Raw genomic sequence first — 22089 nt, forward strand, 5'->3', positions numbered from 1 at the left:
TACCGTCGTTAAGTAAAAAATCTAAAAACAAAAGAAGAATAAACTTATTCTAACAATACATACATTTACACTTTCATGGGGATAATACAAGATGGTCTTATATACCGATTATATTCAACTGTGGTTTCGTTATCCCCCAACGTAAATGGTTTATTCCACCTAAGAAGAGACCGAACTGCGAGAGAAGGTCGCAGTGTGCAAGACATGTGTGGGTAAGAAAGTACGACAAAAACGCCTTAAACCTGCTCAAGACTCAAGCCCAAGACTATGTAGTTGTGATACACAACTTCCTCAAGACGTTTACCGAGACTGTAACACGATTTAAGACACCATGACGTCGGTACTAAGGTTTCTCGGCAGCCAGGCTAGCACAGTCCTTTCCCAACTCTGCCCGGCGGGCGCCCGTTCACTTTTTACGTTCTCGCGATCCAGTCCTCTGGTCAACACTCTAGTCCCCATCCGCGCTTCACATCTGCGTAAAAGGAAACGGGTGGACCCTAAGATCGAGCAGGCTCGAGAAGCCAGGCTCAAGAAACGGATTAAGCGGCTGCTGAAGAAGGATAAGGAGATGGTGGCGATTGAAGACTTCTTCGTGATGCCGAGTTTGCTTGAGGAGGTCCGGGAAAGGCCGCCGGTTGTTGTTTCTACTGAGGAGCAGGAGAGGAGGGCTGCGCTGGAGAAGGAGTGGGCACGGTTTAGGAGGTGGGCGGGACACTTTTATGCATTATGATTGTTTATGAATGTTGTTTATGATAGTTGTCATTCATGATCGTTGTCATTCATGATTGTTGTCATTTTTGATTGTTGTAATTCATGATCGTTGTCAATTATGATTGTTGTCATTCATGATTGTTGTCTATGTTTTCCATCTTCTAGACAGCAGCACCTGACAGAGGAGGCAGCGATCGTTGCCATGGTAACGTCCCAGCAGCGAGCCCTGGAGGAACTCCGAGCCGAGTCTGAAGAACTCTTCCAACAAGCCGTGCAGGTCAGGATCTACAGTAGTAATCTCCAAGCAGATTTTTCGGTGGCTGCAATAGACAGTATCAAATTGGCCAGGCTGTATCCATTTGCCACCCAAATGGATACAGCCTTGTCAATATGATACAATCTAGGTCTTTGTTTACTGGCAAAATCTAAAGAAGTTGCCGACATTTGCGATAGAATGAAATAAACAAATGGTAATACAGACAGTCCGCTGGCAATACATTATCTAAGACAATGGAAAGGGCCTTTCGCATGCAGAACCAGCTTACTATGACTGACCATGTTTGTGTGCATTTCTACATACAGGTGGACCCCCTGCTGATCCCCTACCAGCGACTAGGACCTACAGAGACCCCCCCTCTACCCACATATGACCCCCCTGATGGAAAATATGTTGACCTCACACCAGTGGAATGAACCACACTGAACAACAGTTTCAACCCTTCAAGGGAAAAATTAAGTCAGAATAAAGTGAACATTAAACATTCAAGTCTTGTAAGGGTTATAATTAGAACTACTCGCTGTTCAAATCATATAACAACTTACATGTGCATCATATAATGGCGGATCACTAGCCAATAGAAGCCATCTTTCCTACGAGTTGTTTCCCAAGATCTACTCAATGCCTCCCCCTCCCAATGAACGAACTTCAACATAGATTTAACAATTTTCACAACACCGTGCGTATCTTGTAAAGCGATATCAATATCACTTTCCCCCAATCTGAACCATATACATGTACATATATGTAACTATGGATGATGATATATCCAGGAACTTTGTTAAGCAATGCTCATACGTATACACTTGAAGTCAGCGTAGATAATTTCAATGAAAACGATAGTAGACAAAGACACCAATAATTCTGATTATTAAAAAGATACAAGGGAACTCACTGATGATTTTAAATCATCAGCACATGAAAGCTAGATATTGACAAAGTTTAAAAATTATAATACATTTATAGCACTTAGAATACGTCTTTCAGCTTGTAGATTAAGATATATTTGCCTTAAAATGTGTTAAAAATAAATGTATAATTGTTTCCTTCCTATTCAAGTGATTATGACCTACATTAGATTTAGAATAAAGAAAACTATCTTTAAATGTCAGGCTCATTTGTTCCCTTATTATTATGGCTCCTATTTTCATATTAGTTGTCATATTATACCATACAATTCATGTATAGTAGCCAGGTGGTCACTAGTACAGGTTGGAGGGTTGATGGAAAATGCTGGGTGCCAGATGTGTCATCATTCTTGAGTAGCCTGACCTGCTAGCCAGACCAGGTCTGACACCCAGTGTTTTCCATAAACCCCAGGCTGGACTATAATTATTTGTGGATTGTTCATAAAATCTACTTGTCGAACTCCTCGGCACACTGTCTGCCGATCTCGAAGACGTCAACCTCAGGTTTGACCTTGTCATACAGGTGAGGGAACGCTCCTTCTGCACCGTACTTCTTACGCACCTGCAGGACATAGAAAACATGTCTTCATCAATGTTTAAAGTTAAAACTTTTGGTCCAACACAAAAAATTCTCTCACCTAGAGCAGTCACCCTGGTCTTCCTCAGTAGACTGACCCAGTGAGGCTTGTCACGTGGCTTCTTTGAAGTGTGACGTCAACACTGGGTCAAAGGTATCTGGTGTCTCCATCAATCTTAGCTTGATAATGAAAAAGGAACCTTCTAAAATTAAAAAGGTAAGTTAGCATTAGCCTCTGCCAAGGGAGTTACTAGTAGTCCACTAGAGAGTACGGTTCAGGTGTGGCAATGTTATCTCTCTATTTGACCAATTCCTACTCTTTCCAGCCACCTCCCGAAGCCTGGTAGAGGCTAAGTAAACATAGTCTCATGGCCTTTTTGAGGCTGTAGGGGCAGTGTGTTGTCAATCCACTGTGTCTAGGGCACAGTATTGGAAGGCAGAGCCCATCCCTCTCCTTCCACCGCCTTTTACATCCCCAACTGAATTCAGGTGCTACCCACATGCATTTTTACACCTGGGTGGAGTGAGGAAAATTGTGTTAAGTGCCTTTTCCAAAGGACAAAATGTTTGTTTTGTTTAGGATCTCCATTAGTGTGAATTTCACACTACTCTTCCTGGAGTCCATAGTGAATAATCAGATAAGTATTTGCACCAACCGACACTGGGGCATGCCCCTATCTCTTTTTTGAAAGGTGTGGTGGGTTCTTTAACGTGCGTGGGGTGTCTAGATAAACATTATATTTCACTGAAGACAAAGAAGTTACGAACCTTCTCATACAGAGACAGGTCAAACATTTCTTCAAACTCCTCTCTGGTCATGAAGATGTCGGCATACAAGAAGGAGTAACCACCGGCCTCTCGGATAAACCTGGGAACAGCAGGTAGATAATATGTTTAAAGTTAAGACTTTTGATCCAACACAAAAAATTCTTTCACCTAGAGCTTTCGACCAGTCACTCTGGTCTTCCTCAGTAGACTGACCCAGTGAGGCTTGTCACGTGGCTTCTTTGAGACGTGTCTACTGAGACCAGAGTGACTGGTCGAAAGCTCTAGGTGAGAGAATTTTTTTGTGTTGGACCAAAAGTCTTAACTTTAAACATGTAACTACCAACACAGATGAACTTTCATGATAGTAGATAATATCATGTTATGCAAGACTATTCCAGACTAAAAGGACAGGGATAGTGTATTCAGCACCAAGGACAGGGATAGTGTATTCAGCACTGAGGACAGGGATAGTGTATTCAGCACTGAGGACAGGGATAGTGTATTCAGCACCAAGGGCAGGGATAGTGTATTCAGCACCAAGAACAGGGATAGTGTATTTAGCACTAAGGACAGGGATAGTGTATTCAGCACCAAGGACAGGGATAGTGTATTCAGCACTAAGGACAGGGATAGAGTATTCAGCACTAAGGACAGGGATAGTGTATTCAGCACTAAGGACAGGGATAGTGTATTCAGCACCAAGGACAGGGATAGTGTATTCAGCACTAAGGACAGGGATAGAGTATTCAGCACTAAGGACAGGGATAGTGTATTCAGCACCAAGGGCAGGGATAGTGTATTCAGCACCAAGGGCAGGGATAGTGTATTCAGCACTAAGGACAGGGATAGTGTATTTAGCACTAAGGACAGGGATAGTGTATTCAGCACTAAGGACAGGGATAGTGTATTCAGCACCAAGGGCAGGGATAGTGTATTCAGCACCAAGGACAGGGATAGTGTATTCAGCACTAAGGACAGGGATAGCGTATTTAGCACTAAGGACAGGGATAGTGTATTTAGCACTAAGAACAGGGATAGTGTATTCAGCATCAAGGACAGGGATAGTGTATTCAGCACCAAGGGCAGGGATAGTGTATTCAGCACTAAGGACAGGGATAGTGTATTCAGCACTAAGGACAGGGATAGTGTATTCAGCACCAAGGACAGGGATAGTGTATTCAGCACAGGCATGTAAGTTCTGTTTTGCTATGCAAAATAATGGCTGAAATTCTTGGAATCCTTAAAGCACCCAATTGCAACTTGAGCTTTTAAAACAACACGAAACAACTTCTCGATTAGTGTTCACCTGACATAACATTTGATAAGAGAAAACTGGCAAAAACCATGGTTGTCACAAATAGGTATAACTTTATCGAAACACAAACTTATAAGACCACATGTGTTTAATCAAAAGTTTATTTGTTCTTCAAATAATCTTCTAATGCTAAGTATGAACTTTTCCCAGACAAAGTGTATATATTACATGTATTACGAATGGAAAGAACCTTACTTCTCCATACTGCGCATGGCGTGAACAGGATCGTATCGCTCACGGCGCTTCACCGGACCCGGAACTCCGTACACACCAAGGTCGTAGAACATTCCTGCACACAGCAAATCAATCATGAACTAGAGAAGTAACATTTGCAAAGCAAATGCATAATGTTTACCTTCGGACATGGTCTGCCCTGGTAATTTTTACTCAAACACATTCACATACATGTACTACTAGTATATGGTGACAGGAGCAGAGCAGACCATGAAATTCCAACATTATGTAACCCAACACCAGTCACCATGGTGACAGACGTCAACAAATCATGTCATTAGCCAGGTCATAGGTCACTGTTTGGAGAAGAAGAAGAGGGAGGAAGAAACCGAGCAAAAACAATATGTTTTCCTTTGGTAAACATAATCAATGTTACAACAATTATGAGTCAGAGGTGTATCATGCCACAAGCTCTCGGGGAAGAGGCCCAATCTAGCCCAGTTAACAAATCTACTTTAGCTCCCAAACTGAACTTCCGAGTCCTACATCCTCTCCGCAAATTTGTGGAGAGGATGTAGGACTTGGGAGCTAAACTAAGATTTGGTAAACCAGGCTAGCTTAATCAGTCTGACAGTGAGAGATTGTGTAACACAGACCAGACTGGATAACGGCCTGGTTTGTGAAGTTTTGTATGTATGTTCTGTACTTGTATATAGTCCTTCATGTTATGTACATGTATGTTACAAGTTATATATAATGTTTTCAAGAACCCCATTGTAAAAGACTGCTATGATACTGAGCTGGGCCACCCTGGGTAAATAAAAACAAACAAGCAAACAAATAAACAAACAGGCTATGTTCCCCCCCACCGTAGTTAGTCCCGGGGCACATCTGGTCCTTCCTGGGGGGTCTGAGTTGACCTCTGCTGACCCCATGGTCGTAGATGCGGCAGGGATAGATCAGGATAGGATAGGTGTCAAACAGCTCCTCAGCTCTGTCTACTGACTTCTCTAGTACTGTCATGGGGAGGACTATGTCCTGGAACACCTACAAACAAACAAACAGACAAACAAAAACACATGTTTTACTGTCAACCATAGTAATAATTGTTGTAGATTTTCATTAAGCAAAAATCTTCATGCTGTCTCGAAGATCAATGCAGAGTTGAGAGTCAAAGGTGAAAGGTTACCTGTTTAGCGAAGGTCATGGCCCTGACCCCTGGTGTGGTAGTGAACTTGAGGAAAGCTGGTTTGGGAGGTAACAGCCAGCCGAACAGCAGTCTGGAGAAAGTATCAAATTACATTGAGAAATAAAGCTCTGATCAATGTTATTGGTTAATAGATGGTTATAAGATCAGAAACATAAGGTCAGAACTATAAGGTCAATAACCTTCAACCTTCCTCCAAATTCACGCAATTTGCTGGAGTCATCACTGCATGGTCACATGTTATGATGTGGGTCATTCAGCTTGAAGAAGGCTGCAGCTACATTGTAGTAAGTACATTCAAGCTGCGTAAGACCGGACGGTAAGGTTTGAACCACTCACACCGGGAAGTGAGGTGTGGGTTTTCTTACATCCCATCCTAGCCTGGTATCCAGTCTTACGTGATTGGGGGTGTTGGGGTGTTTGGGCAGGTTGTGTCTTCAGGGCTCTAAGAGCTTCCCCCGCCCAGTGCAACAGGCCATCCCGGTAGGAGTGTTACGCTAATCAGAGACAATATGCTTGGGGATTTGGAAATACACACCGGGAAACCTATGTGAGGCGGGCGGGACAGAGCTCTTTCGGCCCCGACCACGAATCAGACTGGATACCAGGCTAATCCCATCCAAAGGGAACATGCATAACGAAAGCTAGCTAGCTTTTTGACCAAGAAGAGGAGAGGTTCCAGCCCCACCTGAATATAGGGTTGTTTCCGAAGGGAATCATGGACTCCACGACCCAGAAGATGGCCCGGTTGTGTCGCAGGAGATACTCCCTGAGTGGGATGTACTCATAGTTCTCTCCTCTCTTCAGGAACGTTTCTACGTGTTTGTAGAACCACGGTTTGTACCAGCGGGTTACGTGGTTGATCTGTGTGGGGTGGGAAAGGTATTTGTTTATGGTGTATTTATATTTTCTTTCACCAGAGTGGCTTTCAAGTAAGGCCTCTACAGTTGTTTGTGATTGTCAGCAGTCATGCTTGTACCATATACCAGTGAATCACAAACCTCTACCAGGCTTTAGAACTGGATGGAAAAGGCTAGGAAATTAGCTGATAGACAGATAACAACTCCCCTGTTATTTTATCTTTCTAATAGGCTAGTTTCTACTATTTCCATCCAGTTCTGAATCCTGGTAGAGGCTACGTATATAGCACATCATGATGTGTGGTTGATCTATGTTTGATGGAAAAGGTATCTACCAAACTGAGTACTTCCTTTATATATCTTGTCAAAAATCACTTAAATTCTGTTGAATTCACTGTTTTAACCACTGGGTCACTCAAAATTGGTCAAGGCTTAAACTGGAACCATAGAACACATGAAACAATACATGAAGCATCAGTAGATCATGCATGCTTCAGTGCCAGAACATTCATCATCAACCCTGACCTTGGCCTTCTCCTTGGGATCCGTGACGTCAGTAAAATTTCCCACCATCACAACTGCCTCTTCTTTGGAGAAAACTGTCGCTTCCAGATAGTCAGGCAGCTGGGGGGAGGATATACATGCATGTATGAGAACTGGTAAGACATCTGGAGCTGCATAGTGACCAGGGCGCTATGCACTGGGAAGGCATAAAAAGTCAGAACTTTGTGAACTTGTGTCATTTAGCCTCTGTACACTCGAAGAAGCCACACAGGCAAAACCAGTCATGTGACAGGCTGAATAAAAGTTCTAAATGGGAACTATGTGGCTCCAGATGCCTTATTGACAGACAACTGCGTGAGCGAGATGTTGATTACTAGTAGTTTAAGGAATGAATCCCCTCTATATACAACTCAGCAAATTCTGGTTAGCTAAAGCTCCAGAAATATGAAAATGTCAATGGTACAGCTTTGTGGGAAGAAGTAATTCTGAAATGGGTTTTTGGTGGAAATTTAACCAGTGTTTCAGTACCATGGACAGTAGCTGTCACATATGAAGGAATGTGAATATTATAAGCAGGCAACATGCAAGATTACTCTACCTTTGCAGTCTTGTCCAAGGCCCCTGAGAGGTCCCTCATCATGTCACAGTAAGCCTTCTGACCGTGGACAGGGATGTAGGTCAGCTGGGAGGACAGAAACAGACAGCAGGAATTAATAAACAACAGAATTGTAAGCTTTATAACTGGTCTGTAACTTTCAAAACACATCAATAAGCTTTTTAGAAACAGATGAAATCTAACCTTGACCATGACCTTGGACAAATGCACAAGAACCATATACCATCTCCCACTCCTATGTATTTTGCACCGTGTATGTATAGAAAACATATGTACAATATACATTGTATATTGATTTATTTGTTTTTTTCGTTGTGTAGATGCCTCTTCCCTTTCCCTCAAAACCTCCCAAAAGTGGTCTGCAGGCTGATTTGAGCTTCTCATGAATAAAGAATTGTTCAAACAAACAAACAAACAAACAAACAAACAAACAAACAAACAAACAAACAAACCTTAAGGTAGGGTTTGACAGGGATGATTTTGAGCTCCATGGCCACCAGCAGACCCAGTGACCCGTGTGACCAGGGCAGGGCGTGATACAAACAAACAAACAAACAAACAAACAAACCTTGAGGTACGGTTTAACCGGGATGATTTTGAGCTCCATGGCCACCAGTAGACCCAGTGAGCCGTGGGACCAGGGCAGGGCATGGTACAAACAAACAAACAAACAAACCTTGAGGTAAGGTTTAACCGGGATGATTTTAAGCTCCATGGCCACCAGCAGCCCGAGGGAACCATGAGACCAGGGCAGAGCGTGGTACAGGTCCGAGTGTTCGTTGTCCTTCGTGGCGTGCACGAGGGAACCGTCGCCTAGCAACACATCCCACGACTCCACTGCCTCCTGGTACAGACCCACCTGGGGATGGAGATACTTCAGGTGATGAAATCATCTGTGACATCTGTGAACTCATCAGAACTCATGATCAGAGGTACTTGGTTCGAGTTATGTTACCGATCCTGTGTCCTTGGGAAAGGCACTTTACCGGGTATACAACTTTCTTTACTCCACCCAGGTGTAAAATGTGTACCTGATTTAGAACAAAAATGTGTACATTTATTTAGAACAAAAAAAATTTTTTTTTTTTGCAAATCAGAAAAAAATGGACAGGGCGAATCTGAGAAACAACAAATTAAATTGATGTGGCTTAACAGAAACAGAAACTAAAGTGGTGTGTTCACATGTCACAGCCATCAGGATCAGATCAAAACCATCGCAAGGAACAGTACATGGGGGGGGGGGCCCGCAAGCCCTTTTCCGTTGAGCATAATCTCGGCCGTTTTAATTCTACGTAGAGCGTAGACGGACCGCTCTAATTTAACGTAGAGCGGTCCGTCTATGTTCTACGTAGAGTGTAATTGGCACATTTTGCGTAGAGCGTATTCGCCGTTTTAATTCTACGTTGTGGCCACTTGGAATTTATCGTAAAATGTAATCGAGAAGTTTCCAAATTCAGCGTAGAGCGTTTGTTGGGGACCCCCCCCCCCCCATGGAGGAAGAAACAGGGGTAGGAAAGGGACAAGATATTTAGAAGAATGTGAATAATTATGATTTCATACAGGAATTGAAATGATTTTTTCTGCACATTCTGCAGGCTGACACAAACAACGGTGCAAGCTGAGGGAACCAACCCTGTGTGAGTACGTCGTCATGCCAACGCCCAGACCCAAACCTCCGCACGTCGCATCCGCAATCTCCAAGGTAACCGCCAAGGTGTATCCTGGGAAATTGTGGAAAAGTGTAACACGTGAATCTATATCTACAAATGTACATGCATCACATGTACAGCAAGGCCACAGCAAGTAAATTTTATGGATGACATCCTCCGCAGACTCCAAATCTAATGTGAGCAGGCCAAAAAAAAACAAGGTGGGCCAAAAAAAAAAGGTTCCTACATTTTAAAATCTTGACTCAATCATGGTACAAATGGTTTTGATTCAGTGGGAACATAACATATACACAGCCACCATCTCATATCACTGCATCAAAGTAAGAAAGAAAACATTAAATCAGAGTATTTTCTTGTCTCCTGTCTTCATACATGTAGTTATCTGCCATCCACCTTCCGGCACGGCAACAGACATCTTTGCCCATTTTCGGCATGGTGACCACTGTCAGAAGGCAACAAAATTAATTATAATGCGTGCACTGATGTCATCCATAACAATGACTTGCTGTGGCCTGCGCTGTAACCTGACTGACCCTGTGTGAGTAGGTCGTCATGCCGGCACCCAACCCCAGACCTCCACAGGTCGCATCGGAGATCTCCAAGGTTACCGCCAAGGTGTATCCTGGGTAATCACACGGAGGAATATCTGTTACTGAACTCTGAACCTATGACCTCCAAGTAGATGTAATTTTCAGTGTCAGATTTTTATACCAGGTCCTGTTTTTGAAGCATTTATTACTAGTATTACATCTAAAACAAAGGGACTGAGCTCTATCCTTAAATCTGCTAGGAGAGCATTACATAACTTAAGAAATTATTATGAGATCTTTGATAAATGATTTTTGCATATGAAAATCAAAGAAACATTGAATGGCAATCATTCCCAAATAATTCAAAACAAAAATTTTGATTTAGATGATCCTGAAGTAAAAGATGTCTCTCATCTAAAACAGGCTGGTAAAATTTTTACAAATGTAGCATTTGAAAGAAAGCTGTACCGCGAGGGATGAGGTAACGAGTGATGTCACCAACTGAAACCATCGGCTCCACACGAACCACCTGCCGGGCCTCGTCAAGCGACAGGATGTTGTACAGGTCAACAGGGATCTTCTCACACTGGTCCTACAGACAAAGGAATAAAGTAATAAAATCCAATTTCAAAAGTTTATCTGTGTTCCCCTCCCCCCCCAAAAAAAACTGAAAAAAACAAATTGCAAAAAATACAGAGTTAAGCTTACAAGCAGCAGAAGACATAGCAGGGACCATGCTACTTGGAGGTACCAATTAAAGAGAGGACATCAATCAATAAAAGCTCCTTAAGAGGCCTGGCTCCTTAAAGTAGCCTGAGTACCATCCGGATTTTTGCTACGCAACGCTTGCAGAGAGAAAATCCGGATAGTATCCAGGCTAGCTCAGGCCAGGATCTGGCCGCTTGCTCCCCTCCTTCTGGTTCCTCCAGCCAGCTCTATCCAAGGGCAGTGAGTCTCAGCTTCCCTGAGGGTACAGCCCCTGTGTCTTTTTGTTTCAAACTTACCTTCTGGAAGAAGGTAGTAGACAGGCTGAGCCAGTTTGGTCGTGAGGTGCACATGGGTTTCCTGCGGTCGGCTGGAAGGTCGTTCCACCGGCGGATTCTCCGCTGGATCTCCCGTACGCGATCATCGTGCTTCTCTGGGGCTGACAGGAATCTCCGACGGAACCAGTTTCTGGAAAGGGACAGAAAAATGAGATAACAAATGCAGGGCTGGAAATACTGGGTGCATGTGCACCTTAGTACACCCAAAATTGGAGCTGTGCACCCAATATTTTTCAATGGGTGCACTGGTGTACTCAAATATTTTTTGTAGGTATTTTTGTACATATTAAATGTACGAAGCCAGGTGAAGAGGATACAGGATATTCTCAGAATCTCAGAAGTCAATCAATATTAATCAATCAACCGCAAGCATCAGGGCAGATGCATCTAAGCGTCAGAAAAATAATAAAATCTTTGTTGTAGTACTTGTTTAAGATTTTGAAGTTAGTTCCCATTTCAGATTCAAGCTTAGAAGAGGAGCAGTAAGATCTGTAATTAGGTTTTGTTCTATATGGATAGAGATAGTGTTTTTGTTCCTGAGTGAATGCCTGGTAGCTGTAGAAGCTGTAGAAGCTTCTGAAGAAGTTTCCCCGGACACACCTGAGCTGCAGGCAGGTGTCGAACAGGAAGCTTGCCGGCAGACAGAAGACCAGGATGATGAACCCTCGGTTGTCCTCCAGCCACCGGACTAGACGCTTACGGAACGCTGACGTCTCACCCATGGTTCTGGATTAAATGGACCTATTACATTATTACGTCACAGTTTATTTACCGCAATGAATGCCGGGACAGTTTGTGGTCACTCAATGTTTATATTGTACAGGTGTGTGTGTTTGTGTAGCATTACAATACATATACTACTACTAGTACTACTTTCGTAATGTTACATGTATTTCAGCTTTGTTAAAACATCATGTATTTGTACTTAGAAGTGTACTTTTGTCGAGTCAATAAAGAATGTATTCGAGTACAGAAAAAGTCTTTCATATTCGAGAAAAAGTCAATTTCATTGTTAATGAGGTCGAGGACTGTGTGAATCACAAATTGTTATCCATAACATCGAATAGCATCTGTCACTTCGGTTGGGACGTAAAGTTGGGAACGAACCTTTTTTCTATGGAGTAGTTTCAGGATTTGCCATGTCGCCCCTCCCCCATTTTTTCTGACATCGCCCTCCCTTTTAGTTTTACTGTACTTTGTTCCGTTTACAGTTAAAATGGAGACCGCACTAACACATTCCTGCCTCCTGATCGCGATCTAAAGTCGACGAAATACTCGATCGGGATTTCTGACTGCACGATCGGCGATAAATTATTATTTTTCTCTCAGTGTATATAAAGTACCCAACATAAACAAAGATTTTAGCTACAAAATTCGCAGTTTTTACGTTACGACATCACCTTGTCCTGCCTTCTCACCTGTCTATCCGACGTTACGTGACGTTCCCCACCTGGTGACGTTCTCACCTTTACCTGTCTGACGTCAGGTGACGTCCAGAGTCCACCTGAGCTCAGCTGATCGGCGAAACTAGCACAGGCCGACCTCTGACCTTTTGCTGTCTCACACCGGAGTTTTTGAGACAGGTCCGGTTTTCTCCAAGCAGATACAAGAGGGGAGTATTGTAACAGCATCAAATGAAAATAACAGCATAAAACACTCCAAAAGTTATAAAAAAAAAAAAAAACACTCTACATTATTGTACATGTATACATCTGTGTCCATAATATCACCAGGGTCCATAATATCGCCACCTTGAGAAACAGTGTGCTTAAAGATATTTTTACTGCAACATACTTTTGGTATGCACTCCTTCACACCTCAAATGTATATACCTATATGTTGCAGTAAAAATATCTTTAAGCACACTTTTTCTCAAGGTGGTGATATTATGGACCCTGGTGATATTTCGTTAATATGGACACAGATGTTACATGCAAGATGCTTCGATTCATAACTGTTATTACAATATCTCTTTGGATATTTCTCTTGCTATTCTATGAACTATGATACTATTGAAATTATGATACATGTACTATTAACGACACTCAACAAAAGAGGACATGTTTTGCAAAGGTGTAGAAAAGTTTAGCAAAGTTCGCTTTTAATAGACAGGCAAGTTTGTTACAAATCCCATGTCCTATTAGGTCCAATGCCTTCACTCTTTCCTACACAAGACTTGCACACATTATCCATACAAAGTACGTGTATCAGCTAAATCTCAAACCAAATCAAGGTTTCAGCCTAGCTAAAGCACTTTACTGCATCAATTACACTGCATTCAATGGACACAGAAAAAAACCAAAACAAACAAACAAACAGAAAGTTACAAATCTCACATCATTGTTTCACCAAATGGCACCTTTAGTTTTTGCACCTTCAATGGAAATGTTCTGAGCTCTGATGCCTTTTCTCTTTTTCCACACTCTTGCACTGTTACACATTTTATCACATCTCAGACCATATTAGCTAAAATGAAAATCTCTAAGCAATTCAAAGTTTCATTCTAGAGCACTTTACTACATGAATTACACTGCATTCATTGGACACAGAAATATAAAAATATCAAACATATTGCAGAAATTCCTTCCACAAATAAAAGTTGTCACTATACTACTACTACATGATATACGTAATAGTATCAATACAAAATGCAGCAGGGTTGGAAAAACACAGTACTTCATAGCACTTGCAACATGGTATAACCTTACACCAGTTACCATGGTGACAGACATCTGGTTCTGGTCATTGACCTTACTTGTTTGGAGAAAAAGAGATGGCAGAAGAAGAAACAGAGCAAAAACAATATGTTTTCTTCTGCGATGGTAAACATAAAATTCAACATAGCAGCAGTCCTCCATTGGAAATCTCATAGCAGATCAAAGGTAACACCAAGTTAATTTCTTGGTTAACTAAAAATTTCAGAATCAGCTGCAAAATGCTCATACTTTTCCCTGAACAGTTGAAAACAGTCCTTTTCTTCCAAGCTGTTACAGTTATTCCATCAATGCAATGGTATCATTAAAAGTTCAAAGTTCATTGTTTAAATTTTGAACCAGCCTGGTGTGTTGACTACATGGCTCCTATCGTACCATTTTGGGCCATAATAGGATGCCTAGGCCTGTTTTTATTTTTTCGCCCGCCCGCTCCATTATTTTTCTAGAAAAATCCGTTAAGCAAGAAATTAAATTAGTGTGGCCTTAAGGTGGCAAAATCATACCCAAATGGCAAGACTGACTGTCCAACTTGCCTTGTTCCCTTTCCCTTACAATTAATAATTTACAGCAATAATGTTTACATTCAAAGTCAATCCTAATCAAATTGTTGTTCTGAATGTTATCAATGTTTGGTCCTATAACGTCATTAAAGAAGACCCCTATCACAAGATAGTCTAAAATTGTACATTTTTCAAGTGGAATATAATATCAGCACTTTTGGGTATTAAATATCTTGCTTAAATTTAAAAATTGTTGCACAATAGTTAAAACAGCAGCTTCCAATGTTTCCACCATGGTCCTCTATCTAAAAAATCTTCTTGACAAGATTCTTAAACTATGTAAGTACAAATTTTCACAATATTATATAATAATACAAGACTTCTAATGATCATCATATACATATATTACAGCTGCCTTTTTCTTTCATGATTTTTTTCTCGAATTTCACATCATTTTTACGTAATTCCTTGAAAATCAATTCTTTACTTGACATTATTAACATCACCATTACTATAACTAACCTTCATTTTATAACTAGTACTTTTGTCTCTCCATTCTCTGTACATTCTGGTGTATTTTCTAACAGCAAACCTTCCGATTTGTACCATAAAAACCCAGCTAACGATATAAAGTGCCGTTCCTCCTAACTTGAAAAGCATGAGTGGTCGTTTGTTTGTCCACTCTGTGTAGAAGAAATACCCGCCGACGCCGATACGGACCCCTGCAAACAGACTGATGAACAGTAAGTCGTTGATTTCGGCGGGAAGCGTGCGGTAGCGGCCGGTTTCTTTGAAGAACCAGCGTAACTGTAGAAACGGGTTGGTCAACTCGGCGCCGAAAATCACACCGATCACGTCGGTACCAGACACTCCCAGGATCAGGGCTGGGAAAGGAAGAGACAATAGGCAAGTGTAAATCATTAAATATTTGAAAAAATAGTAACTTGCACTTGTTTTGCCTACATACTAAGTATGTCTTTATGTTGTGGCTTCTTCTGTCCAATTCATCATCACACTGTGCCTGAACAGGTGCTTTGTCTTAGAGTAAATGTAAGCAATGTTATCTTTCAACCAGGAACTTGAAACATAACACAGCAGGTCCCAGGCTGGGATGGGATTTGAACCCCTAACCTCACGATCCTTACCTGCAGCCAGCCCAAAGATACTGGCACAGTGGTGTGTGAGCATGACCATCCCCTCTGTACCAATTGTTACATACACCAGGATGGGATTCAAACCCCTAACCTTACGATCCTTACCTGCAGCGAGTCCAAAGATACTGGCACAGTGATGAGTGAGCATGACCATGCCCTCTGTCCCGTGGTACACACACCAGGAGAAGTCAAACAGGAAGTACCCGAGACACAGAACAATGATCTGCTCCTCATACTGGGAGTTGGGCAGACCTGGAGGGACATGTAAGATGAGAAATTAACATTGGTTCCTAGTTTTAGAAATATATAAGCCTCTACCAGGCTGCGGGAGGCGGCTGGAAAGAGTAGAAATTGGCCAAATAGAGAGATAACATGCGGGTGCTGCAAAATCTTCTCTCCCAGCAAACAAAATCCCCTGGCATGTTACATGTATCTCTCTATTTGGCCGATTTCTACTCTTTCCAGCCGCCTCCCGAAGCCTGGCAGAGGCCAGGAATATATATACATGTAGATAGTAGCAGATCAACATGAAAGCAGACCAGGAAAAGTCTGTATATATACATGTAGTTATATATGTCTAGCTTAGAAGTTATGCTACAGTACTGAATAACATTAGAGTCCACTTTATGTTGTCCTCTTTTCATTCACGAACATTTTGCTTAATTTTTCATATGAATTGTTTCAGAACCAACGAAATCAAATTGTGTGGCCTTAAAGATGAAGGTCCATCTAAAGTAGAATTCATAAAAAGGAAAGGTTGTAAGTTGTGGCAACCTGGGTCGGTGAAGGGCCAGCGGTTGTCGATGAACCCGTTCTTGTAAGACAGGCACGTGATGAGGACGCCATGGGCAGCTGTGACCAGACGACAGTTCCACTCTGCACTACATCGGGAGTTTAGGAGGCACAGCACCCGGTATGTACAGACCCACAGTAGCACACTCACAAGGACGCCCAGGGCTACTAATGCCATCCTGGCCTGTTCCTGGATCAACAAGGAAAGTTCATAATCAATCAATCAATCAATCAATCAATCAATCAATCAATCAATCAATCAATCAATCAATCAATCAATCAATCAATCAATCAATCACCCAGGGCTACTGATGACATCCTGGCCTGTTCCTGGATCAACAAGGAAAGTTCATAATAAAGCATTTCTTCTTTCCTTCGTTTGTTCCATGGTTTGTTCATTCATTCAAATTGTCATTCATTCATTCTTCACTAGTATTCAATAAATCAGTCACCTGTGTTGGTTACTTAACTAAAACTGAGAGGCATGGATGATTGCAACAGAGCATTGTCTAGTTCGAAAAAAAATTCATTCAAATACAAAGGAGCAATCATGTGTATGTAACGTTACATGATGGGCGTGGTGCATTATGTAATACTTGAACAAGCAGAGTGGGGAGGGGGGCGGAGTTGGTCATGCAACCTTACGCTGTAACTGTTTTGGTAAAAATCATAATAAATATCATCATTAAGGCGACTAAAACAGCGTGACATTGCATTTCAAGTTGAATGTTCATCGATCAGCAAACCGTTAGACAAAAACGGCAAAAGAAAATTATTGAAGATACGGGATGGCTAGGCTGACGAAACCTAAGTTACTTACCCAAACGGTTTTGGACTGCAAAAAGACGCAAATATGTTGATCTTCTGCCTGTCTGCCTCTCCTCCTTTTGTATAAACTGATTTTATTGATGTAGTCACAACAAAACAGACACAACAGGTTTCTTACCTTTTTCTGTGCCTTGAACTTTGAACTGCCGCTACCTGAAACTAGTCCTCGGTTTGTGTGCGAAGATTCTGCATTCTACTACCGTAAATATAGCCACTTATTGCAACAAAGACATTCGAGTCAATGAAAATCCTTATTTGAACCAAAAACAATTAAAATGGGAGAGAAAGTTAAAGATTTTTTCCACAGTAACCGATTCCCAACATTTTAAAAACGAAAAGAGATATGAAACTAAAATATTTTAGTCACAATTCGGGACCCACTCGAACTGTACGATACGTGTAACGCCGGTATGAGACTAGAATATGTTGGATTGCCCGGATGTGAAACTCCGGTGTGAGACAGTGTTGTGACTGTGAGTCAGTTCCCTGACGTTCAGTCGTCAGACGACAGTTTACACAAGTTTTTGAGGAAAAACAGGCAAAGTTATACTCTTAGGAGTATTTTGGAAGTTCTATTTTACTTTTTGGCGTGTAAATACTTCGGAAAGTCGCCATGAATCGTCTGTTCGGCCGCGGGAAACCCAAAGAACCCCCACCCAACCTTACCGAGTGCATCTCAAACGTAAGTATGTCATGTTTTGGAAATATTTCTTCGATCTTAAGAGTCTAAACGTACGATAGCTTCAGTATTTAAGATTCAATATTGCTTTTGTAGATAGACGTAGCGGCCTAGAACTATCTGCCAACTAGATATTTCGTATGAAATTGATTTGTAACATAGGTCATGTCACAAATATGATATTTACATTTTGCATAACGTCATATCACTCATATGCTTGTTACAGTAACTTCCTTTTTGAATGATCAGGCTTTTCTTTGAATCAAGGAGAACTTTATAAAGTACTGTTTACCAACTTGCTATTTAACTTGCTAAATGTGCAATAAAAATGGTATTGTCATTAATATGATATGGCCCTTGGCTGTTTCTTTGACTGTTTCTGAACAAATAAAGAGATGAAAAAATGATCTTGCCAGGTGGACAGTCGAGGAGAGTCGATAGAGAAGAAGATCTCCAAACTTGACCTTGAGCTGAAGAAGTATCGAGACCAGATGAAGAAGATGCGAGACGGACCTTCTAAGGTACCGGAAGGGATCTTAAGATTCTGATAAACAACACCTGCTATAAGTATAACTCTCTTAGGGCAAAGATAATTCTCTATTCTGAAACAGGTTAGAAAATTATGTACTTCATTTTCCAAATGTTGAACCTAGATAAACGTTCTGTTTTGTTTCAGAACATGGTGAAACAGAAAGCTCTGAGAGTTCTCAAGCAGAAGAAGACGTGAGTTTGTCGTTGCACATTTCCTGTCTATCAGACTATGAGATCTAAATTTTGGAAGTCAATTTTTCTGGTGGTACATAGAGCAAAAGCATGAAGATTCCCATAACTTCCTAGCTGTTATAACATACGTTTTCTCTTGTGTTTTTCCTCAGCTATGAGAACCAGCTGGACAACCTGAGGTCCCAGTCCTTTAACATGGAACAGGCCAACTTCACCACACAGATGCTCAAGGACACAAAAACTACGGTACACATAAAAAAAGAAACATTCTTTTTTCTGTAGGCTGCTCAATTTTTGTAACTACCAAATAGAAATTATCAGATAAAGCTTTATACTTATAGTTATTAATGCATATACTTGTGTTGTGTTCACTTGTGTAGTTTGATTCACTTCTTGGTTTATTGTTTTTTTTTTTTGTTTATCCCAGGTTGATGCCATGAAGGTGGGAGTGAAAGAAATGAAGAAGGAATACAAGAAGGTCAACATTGATGAGATAGAGGTAAGTTGCAGTGTAAATATAACGTTAGCCAGTTGAAGACATATTTGCCAGGGTCATGACCAGTGGAATGTTCCCAGGATCAGAACAGGAACAGATGGAGGACATGATGTAACTTAACCAGCCTTTAATTTTTTTCCAACAGAAAAATGAACTAACTAAAAGAGAAAGAAAAAAAATTAGATTGAGATATGTTTTGCCTAGGTCATGACCTATAATGTACTTCTAATCATTTAGTGCTCTTGTTCCCAGGACCAGATAAATACATGATGGAACACCTTTCTTTAAACAGAAGAATGAACAAAATGAAAAAGAACTACATGTAAGACTAGTTTGAGAAATTTCTTGCCAAGGTCATGACTCATGACCTTGAGTGTTCTGTGTTCTTGTTCCCAGGACCTGCAGAACCAGATGGAGGATATGTTACTGGTGTATAATGACCATAACGTCCTGTTCTTGTTCCCAGGACCTGCAGGACCAGATGGAGGACATGATGGAGCAGGCCAATGAGATCCAGGATGTGATGGGCAGGAGCTACGGGATGCCGGAGATCGATGAGGACGAACTCGAGGCTGGTCAGTACCAACAACCTGTTTGTTTGTTTGTTTGTTTTTGTTAGCTACCAGCCCAGAATAGAACAAGAAATAGCCATGCCTTCAAGTACCAGAGTTATCAACCAAGGATTGAGGTGTTCAAGAAATCATTCTTTCCTAGAACTATCGCAGAGTGAAACTCGCTGTCACCAAGTACAGTAGGGGCATAGCTTTAAACAATGTCTAGAGTTAGATGTTCAAGGGTTAGGTGTAACAAGTCGATCGGTGTAATGTAGCCAGCTGCTGCTGCACCGCGTGCCTGCGAAGCTGGTGTGTTATGCCAAAAGGCGGTTATACTGGCTATACAGATACAGAACAACCTGTTTGTTTGTTTTTGTTTTTGGTTCATTCCTTTGTGTACTACAATAGCTGCAAATTGAACAGGCCAGTAGTTGTGGGGAGAAGTGCATTGAAATACATCCTTTCACACTTCTCAAAAAGAGTAGGAATACTTTTTGAATGTGTGTGTGTGGCTCAAAGCTTGCAGCCTGGTCTTACACAGTTTGTGTAGATAGTAGAAAATTGTTGTGTTGTGCCTAAAGGTGGATTACCGGTTATGCGAAACAAACGAACAAAAATGTATTATTGTGGCTGTTTGTACTATAAGCTGTTTTATCCTGCAGGTGAAGGTTACCTGCCGTGGGTTGTTTGTTTGTTTGTTTGTTTGTTTGTTTGTTTGTTTACCTGTTTGTTGTTCTGTGCTGCAGAGTTAGAGGCCCTGGGAGATGAGATGTTTTTAGATGAGGATGAAGGTTATCTGGACGAGGCTGTCGGTGCTCCGTCTGTTCCCTCTGACAGCATCAGGGACGGAGGAAAACCCAACCAGGTCTGTTTGTTTGTTTGTTTATTTATTAATTACTCAAGATACATGTAACAGTAACTCAAGCACCTACTGGCTAGATAGATTGTGTTTGCTTTTTAAAAAATCTATCCAGTTGCTTGAGTAATTGTTTACTTGTGTACATTGTATCTTATAATAACTTCTATTATGTTTATTGAACAAGTGAAGGAAACTGATCTATACTAGTCTACAAAATACTGTAGTATGAGACTTAAGTATTATATATTTGTCAGTTTTTGCTGGAATGTCCAAAGTTTCCTCTTAATCTTTTGTCTGATCTACTTTACAAAAGATTAAGTGGTAGGTACTTGAATGTACATGCAGTGTTTGGTGGAATGTCTTCTTAACTTTTCCCATCTCTTCTGTCCTACAGGAAGGAGTTCTGGTGGATGAGTTTGGACTTCCTCAGATTCCCCAGTCATCATGAGCCCCCCCGTCAATCATCTGTCAATCAACCTGTCAATCATCCCCATCACCTGTCAATCATTGGACATTTTCAACATTTAGGCCAGATCAATATATTTCCTTGGTTTTTGGACATTTTATTTTGTGAAAATACACTGACAGTGGATATCAGTATAATCTCCAAGCAGATCATACGGTAGCAAGGCAGTATCCATTGGTCAGAGGAGTGTCAGTTAGCCACTGGATTCTGCCTGGCCAATTTGATACCGTCTTTTGTGGCAACTGAAAGATCTGCTTGGAGATTATATCAGTCAAGCTAAGAGTACAGGGAGAAAAACTTGTATATGCCTGTATTCACTCTGTAAACCTGAGTACACAAAAAGGCATAAACCTTGTCCTCAGGCTTGGTTTCATTATGTTTTTTAGTCAAGCATATCTTTGAAAAATCTGAGAACCAACAAATAAAATTGGTTTGGCCTACTAGTATATTATTATTATACAGCTGTAGTAGATGTGAGATGTAGAAATGTATGAAATGGTTTATCGCTATATGAACTAGAGTGGCTTCTGGGAAGTAATTGATATGGTAGTAAATACATTTGTAGTTAAATCGGGTTGGTAATTCAATGGTTAACAAAGTTGATAATGACTATTATAAATCAATCAGTTGTATCAGCAAATGTTTTGGTGTTGAATTTAACATACTAAAAGGGTGAGAAAACTTTAGTTTGATTTTGAGTTTATGACTACTAAAGGTGATGGAAAACTTTCTGTAGATAACAGATTTTGCTTGCACATTGATAGATTGTTTTTGTATATTTAAGTGTGTTTTTTTACAAGGTGTAAGTGGATAGTATCATGAAGAAATTGAAAACCTGCTGTATTGGTTATATGTGTAAGAAGAAGTCAACTTTTACTTCTGTTGCTTGGGTGTTAAGAGAAGTAGGCTGTATCCATGCCTAGAATTTGAGTTGAGAAAAAAAGCCAACAAACATGGAAGCAAAGGACTTTGAAATGGTTAGACTTTTGCCAGAAGGATTCAGCAATGAGAGAGCTTTGATTTAAAGTAAAGTTGTCTGCTTTACAAAAATACTTCATAAATAGACTCAATGTAAAAAACTTCTTTGGTCTGTAATAAAATCACAGCTGGTAAAAATTAATGCCAAAATTTGTAGCCATGGAAATGTTTCGAAGCCAATGCTGG

General features: G+C 41.0%; 4 protein-coding genes across 4 annotated transcripts; 2 read left to right on the top strand and 2 right to left on the bottom strand.

The window, feature by feature from the left end:
* Window positions 1–189: 189 nt before the first annotated feature.
* Window positions 190–2090, top strand: LOC109461600 (39S ribosomal protein L40, mitochondrial-like). Its single transcript, XM_019757976.1, has 3 exons — window positions 190–702; window positions 877–988; window positions 1294–2090. The coding sequence occupies exons 1-3, from the start codon at window positions 332–334 to the stop codon at window positions 1402–1404; spliced, it is 594 nt and encodes a 197-aa protein (XP_019613535.1). The 5' UTR covers window positions 190–331; the 3' UTR covers window positions 1405–2090.
* Window positions 2091–2132: 42 nt separating this feature from the next.
* LOC109461611 (delta(24)-sterol reductase-like) lies at window positions 2133–11891 on the bottom strand. The gene is made up of 13 exons (XM_019757988.1): window positions 11761–11891; window positions 11122–11290; window positions 10586–10709; window positions 9550–9638; window positions 8594–8776; window positions 7900–7983; window positions 7323–7421; window positions 6626–6801; window positions 5920–6010; window positions 5600–5777; window positions 4752–4845; window positions 3242–3341; window positions 2133–2458 (listed from the first exon to the last, which is right to left on the bottom strand). Exons 1-13 carry the CDS (start codon window positions 11880–11882, stop codon window positions 2345–2347), a joined length of 1623 nt encoding a protein of 540 aa, XP_019613547.1. The 5' UTR covers window positions 11883–11891; the 3' UTR covers window positions 2133–2344.
* Window positions 11892–14815: 2924 nt separating this feature from the next.
* LOC109461598 (transmembrane protein 136-like) lies at window positions 14816–17267 on the bottom strand. Its single transcript, XM_019757974.1, has 4 exons — window positions 17141–17267; window positions 16303–16510; window positions 15634–15780; window positions 14816–15258 (listed from the first exon to the last, which is right to left on the bottom strand). Exons 2-4 carry the CDS (start codon window positions 16496–16498, stop codon window positions 14858–14860), a joined length of 744 nt encoding a protein of 247 aa, XP_019613533.1. The 5' UTR covers window positions 16499–16510; window positions 17141–17267; the 3' UTR covers window positions 14816–14857.
* A 328-nt stretch (window positions 17268–17595) lies between these two features.
* On the top strand, window positions 17596–21130 carry LOC109461599 (charged multivesicular body protein 5-like). Its single transcript, XM_019757975.1, has 8 exons — window positions 17596–17830; window positions 18244–18348; window positions 18504–18550; window positions 18703–18796; window positions 18978–19049; window positions 19513–19621; window positions 20347–20465; window positions 20854–21130. The coding sequence occupies exons 1-8, from the start codon at window positions 17762–17764 to the stop codon at window positions 20905–20907; spliced, it is 669 nt and encodes a 222-aa protein (XP_019613534.1). The 5' UTR covers window positions 17596–17761; the 3' UTR covers window positions 20908–21130.
* Window positions 21131–22089: the final 959 nt, after the last annotated feature.

Source organism: Branchiostoma belcheri, unplaced genomic scaffold (genome assembly GCF_001625305.1).
Source record: "Branchiostoma belcheri isolate BF01 breed outbred unplaced genomic scaffold, Haploidv18h27 scaffold94, whole genome shotgun sequence".
NCBI lineage: Eukaryota > Metazoa > Chordata > Leptocardii > Amphioxiformes > Branchiostomatidae > Branchiostoma > Branchiostoma belcheri.

Coding starts and splice junctions, on each gene's coding strand:
- LOC109461600 (XM_019757976.1), top strand. CDS start 332: ATGACGTCGGTACTAAGGTTTCTCGGCAGCCAGGCTAGCACAGTCCTT. Junction 703..876: donor GAGTGGGCACGGTTTAGGAG/GTGGGCGGGACA, acceptor TCCATCTTCTAG/ACAGCAGCACCTGACAGAGG. Junction 989..1,293: donor TCTTCCAACAAGCCGTGCAG/GTCAGGATCTAC, acceptor TTCTACATACAG/GTGGACCCCCTGCTGATCCC.
- LOC109461611 (XM_019757988.1), bottom strand. CDS start 11,882: ATGGGTGAGACGTCAGCGTTCCGTAAGCGTCTAGTCCGGTGGCTGGAG. Junction 9,639..10,585: donor TCGTTACCTCATCCCTCGCG/GTACAGCTTTCT, acceptor ACAATTTCCCAG/GATACACCTTGGCGGTTACC. Junction 7,984..8,593: donor CGGTTAAACCTTACCTCAAG/GTTTGTTTGTTT, acceptor CTGTCCTCCCAG/CTGACCTACATCCCTGTCCA.
- LOC109461598 (XM_019757974.1), bottom strand. CDS start 16,498: ATGGCATTAGTAGCCCTGGGCGTCCTTGTGAGTGTGCTACTGTGGGTC. Junction 15,781..16,302: donor CTGGCCCTTCACCGACCCAG/GTTGCCACAACT, acceptor ATGTCCCTCCAG/GTCTGCCCAACTCCCAGTAT. Junction 15,259..15,633: donor TATCTTTGGACTCGCTGCAG/GTAAGGATCGTA, acceptor TTCCTTTCCCAG/CCCTGATCCTGGGAGTGTCT.
- LOC109461599 (XM_019757975.1), top strand. CDS start 17,762: ATGAATCGTCTGTTCGGCCGCGGGAAACCCAAAGAACCCCCACCCAAC. Junction 17,831..18,243: donor TTACCGAGTGCATCTCAAAC/GTAAGTATGTCA, acceptor TGATCTTGCCAG/GTGGACAGTCGAGGAGAGTC. Junction 19,050..19,512: donor TCAACATTGATGAGATAGAG/GTAAGTTGCAGT, acceptor TCTTGTTCCCAG/GACCTGCAGGACCAGATGGA.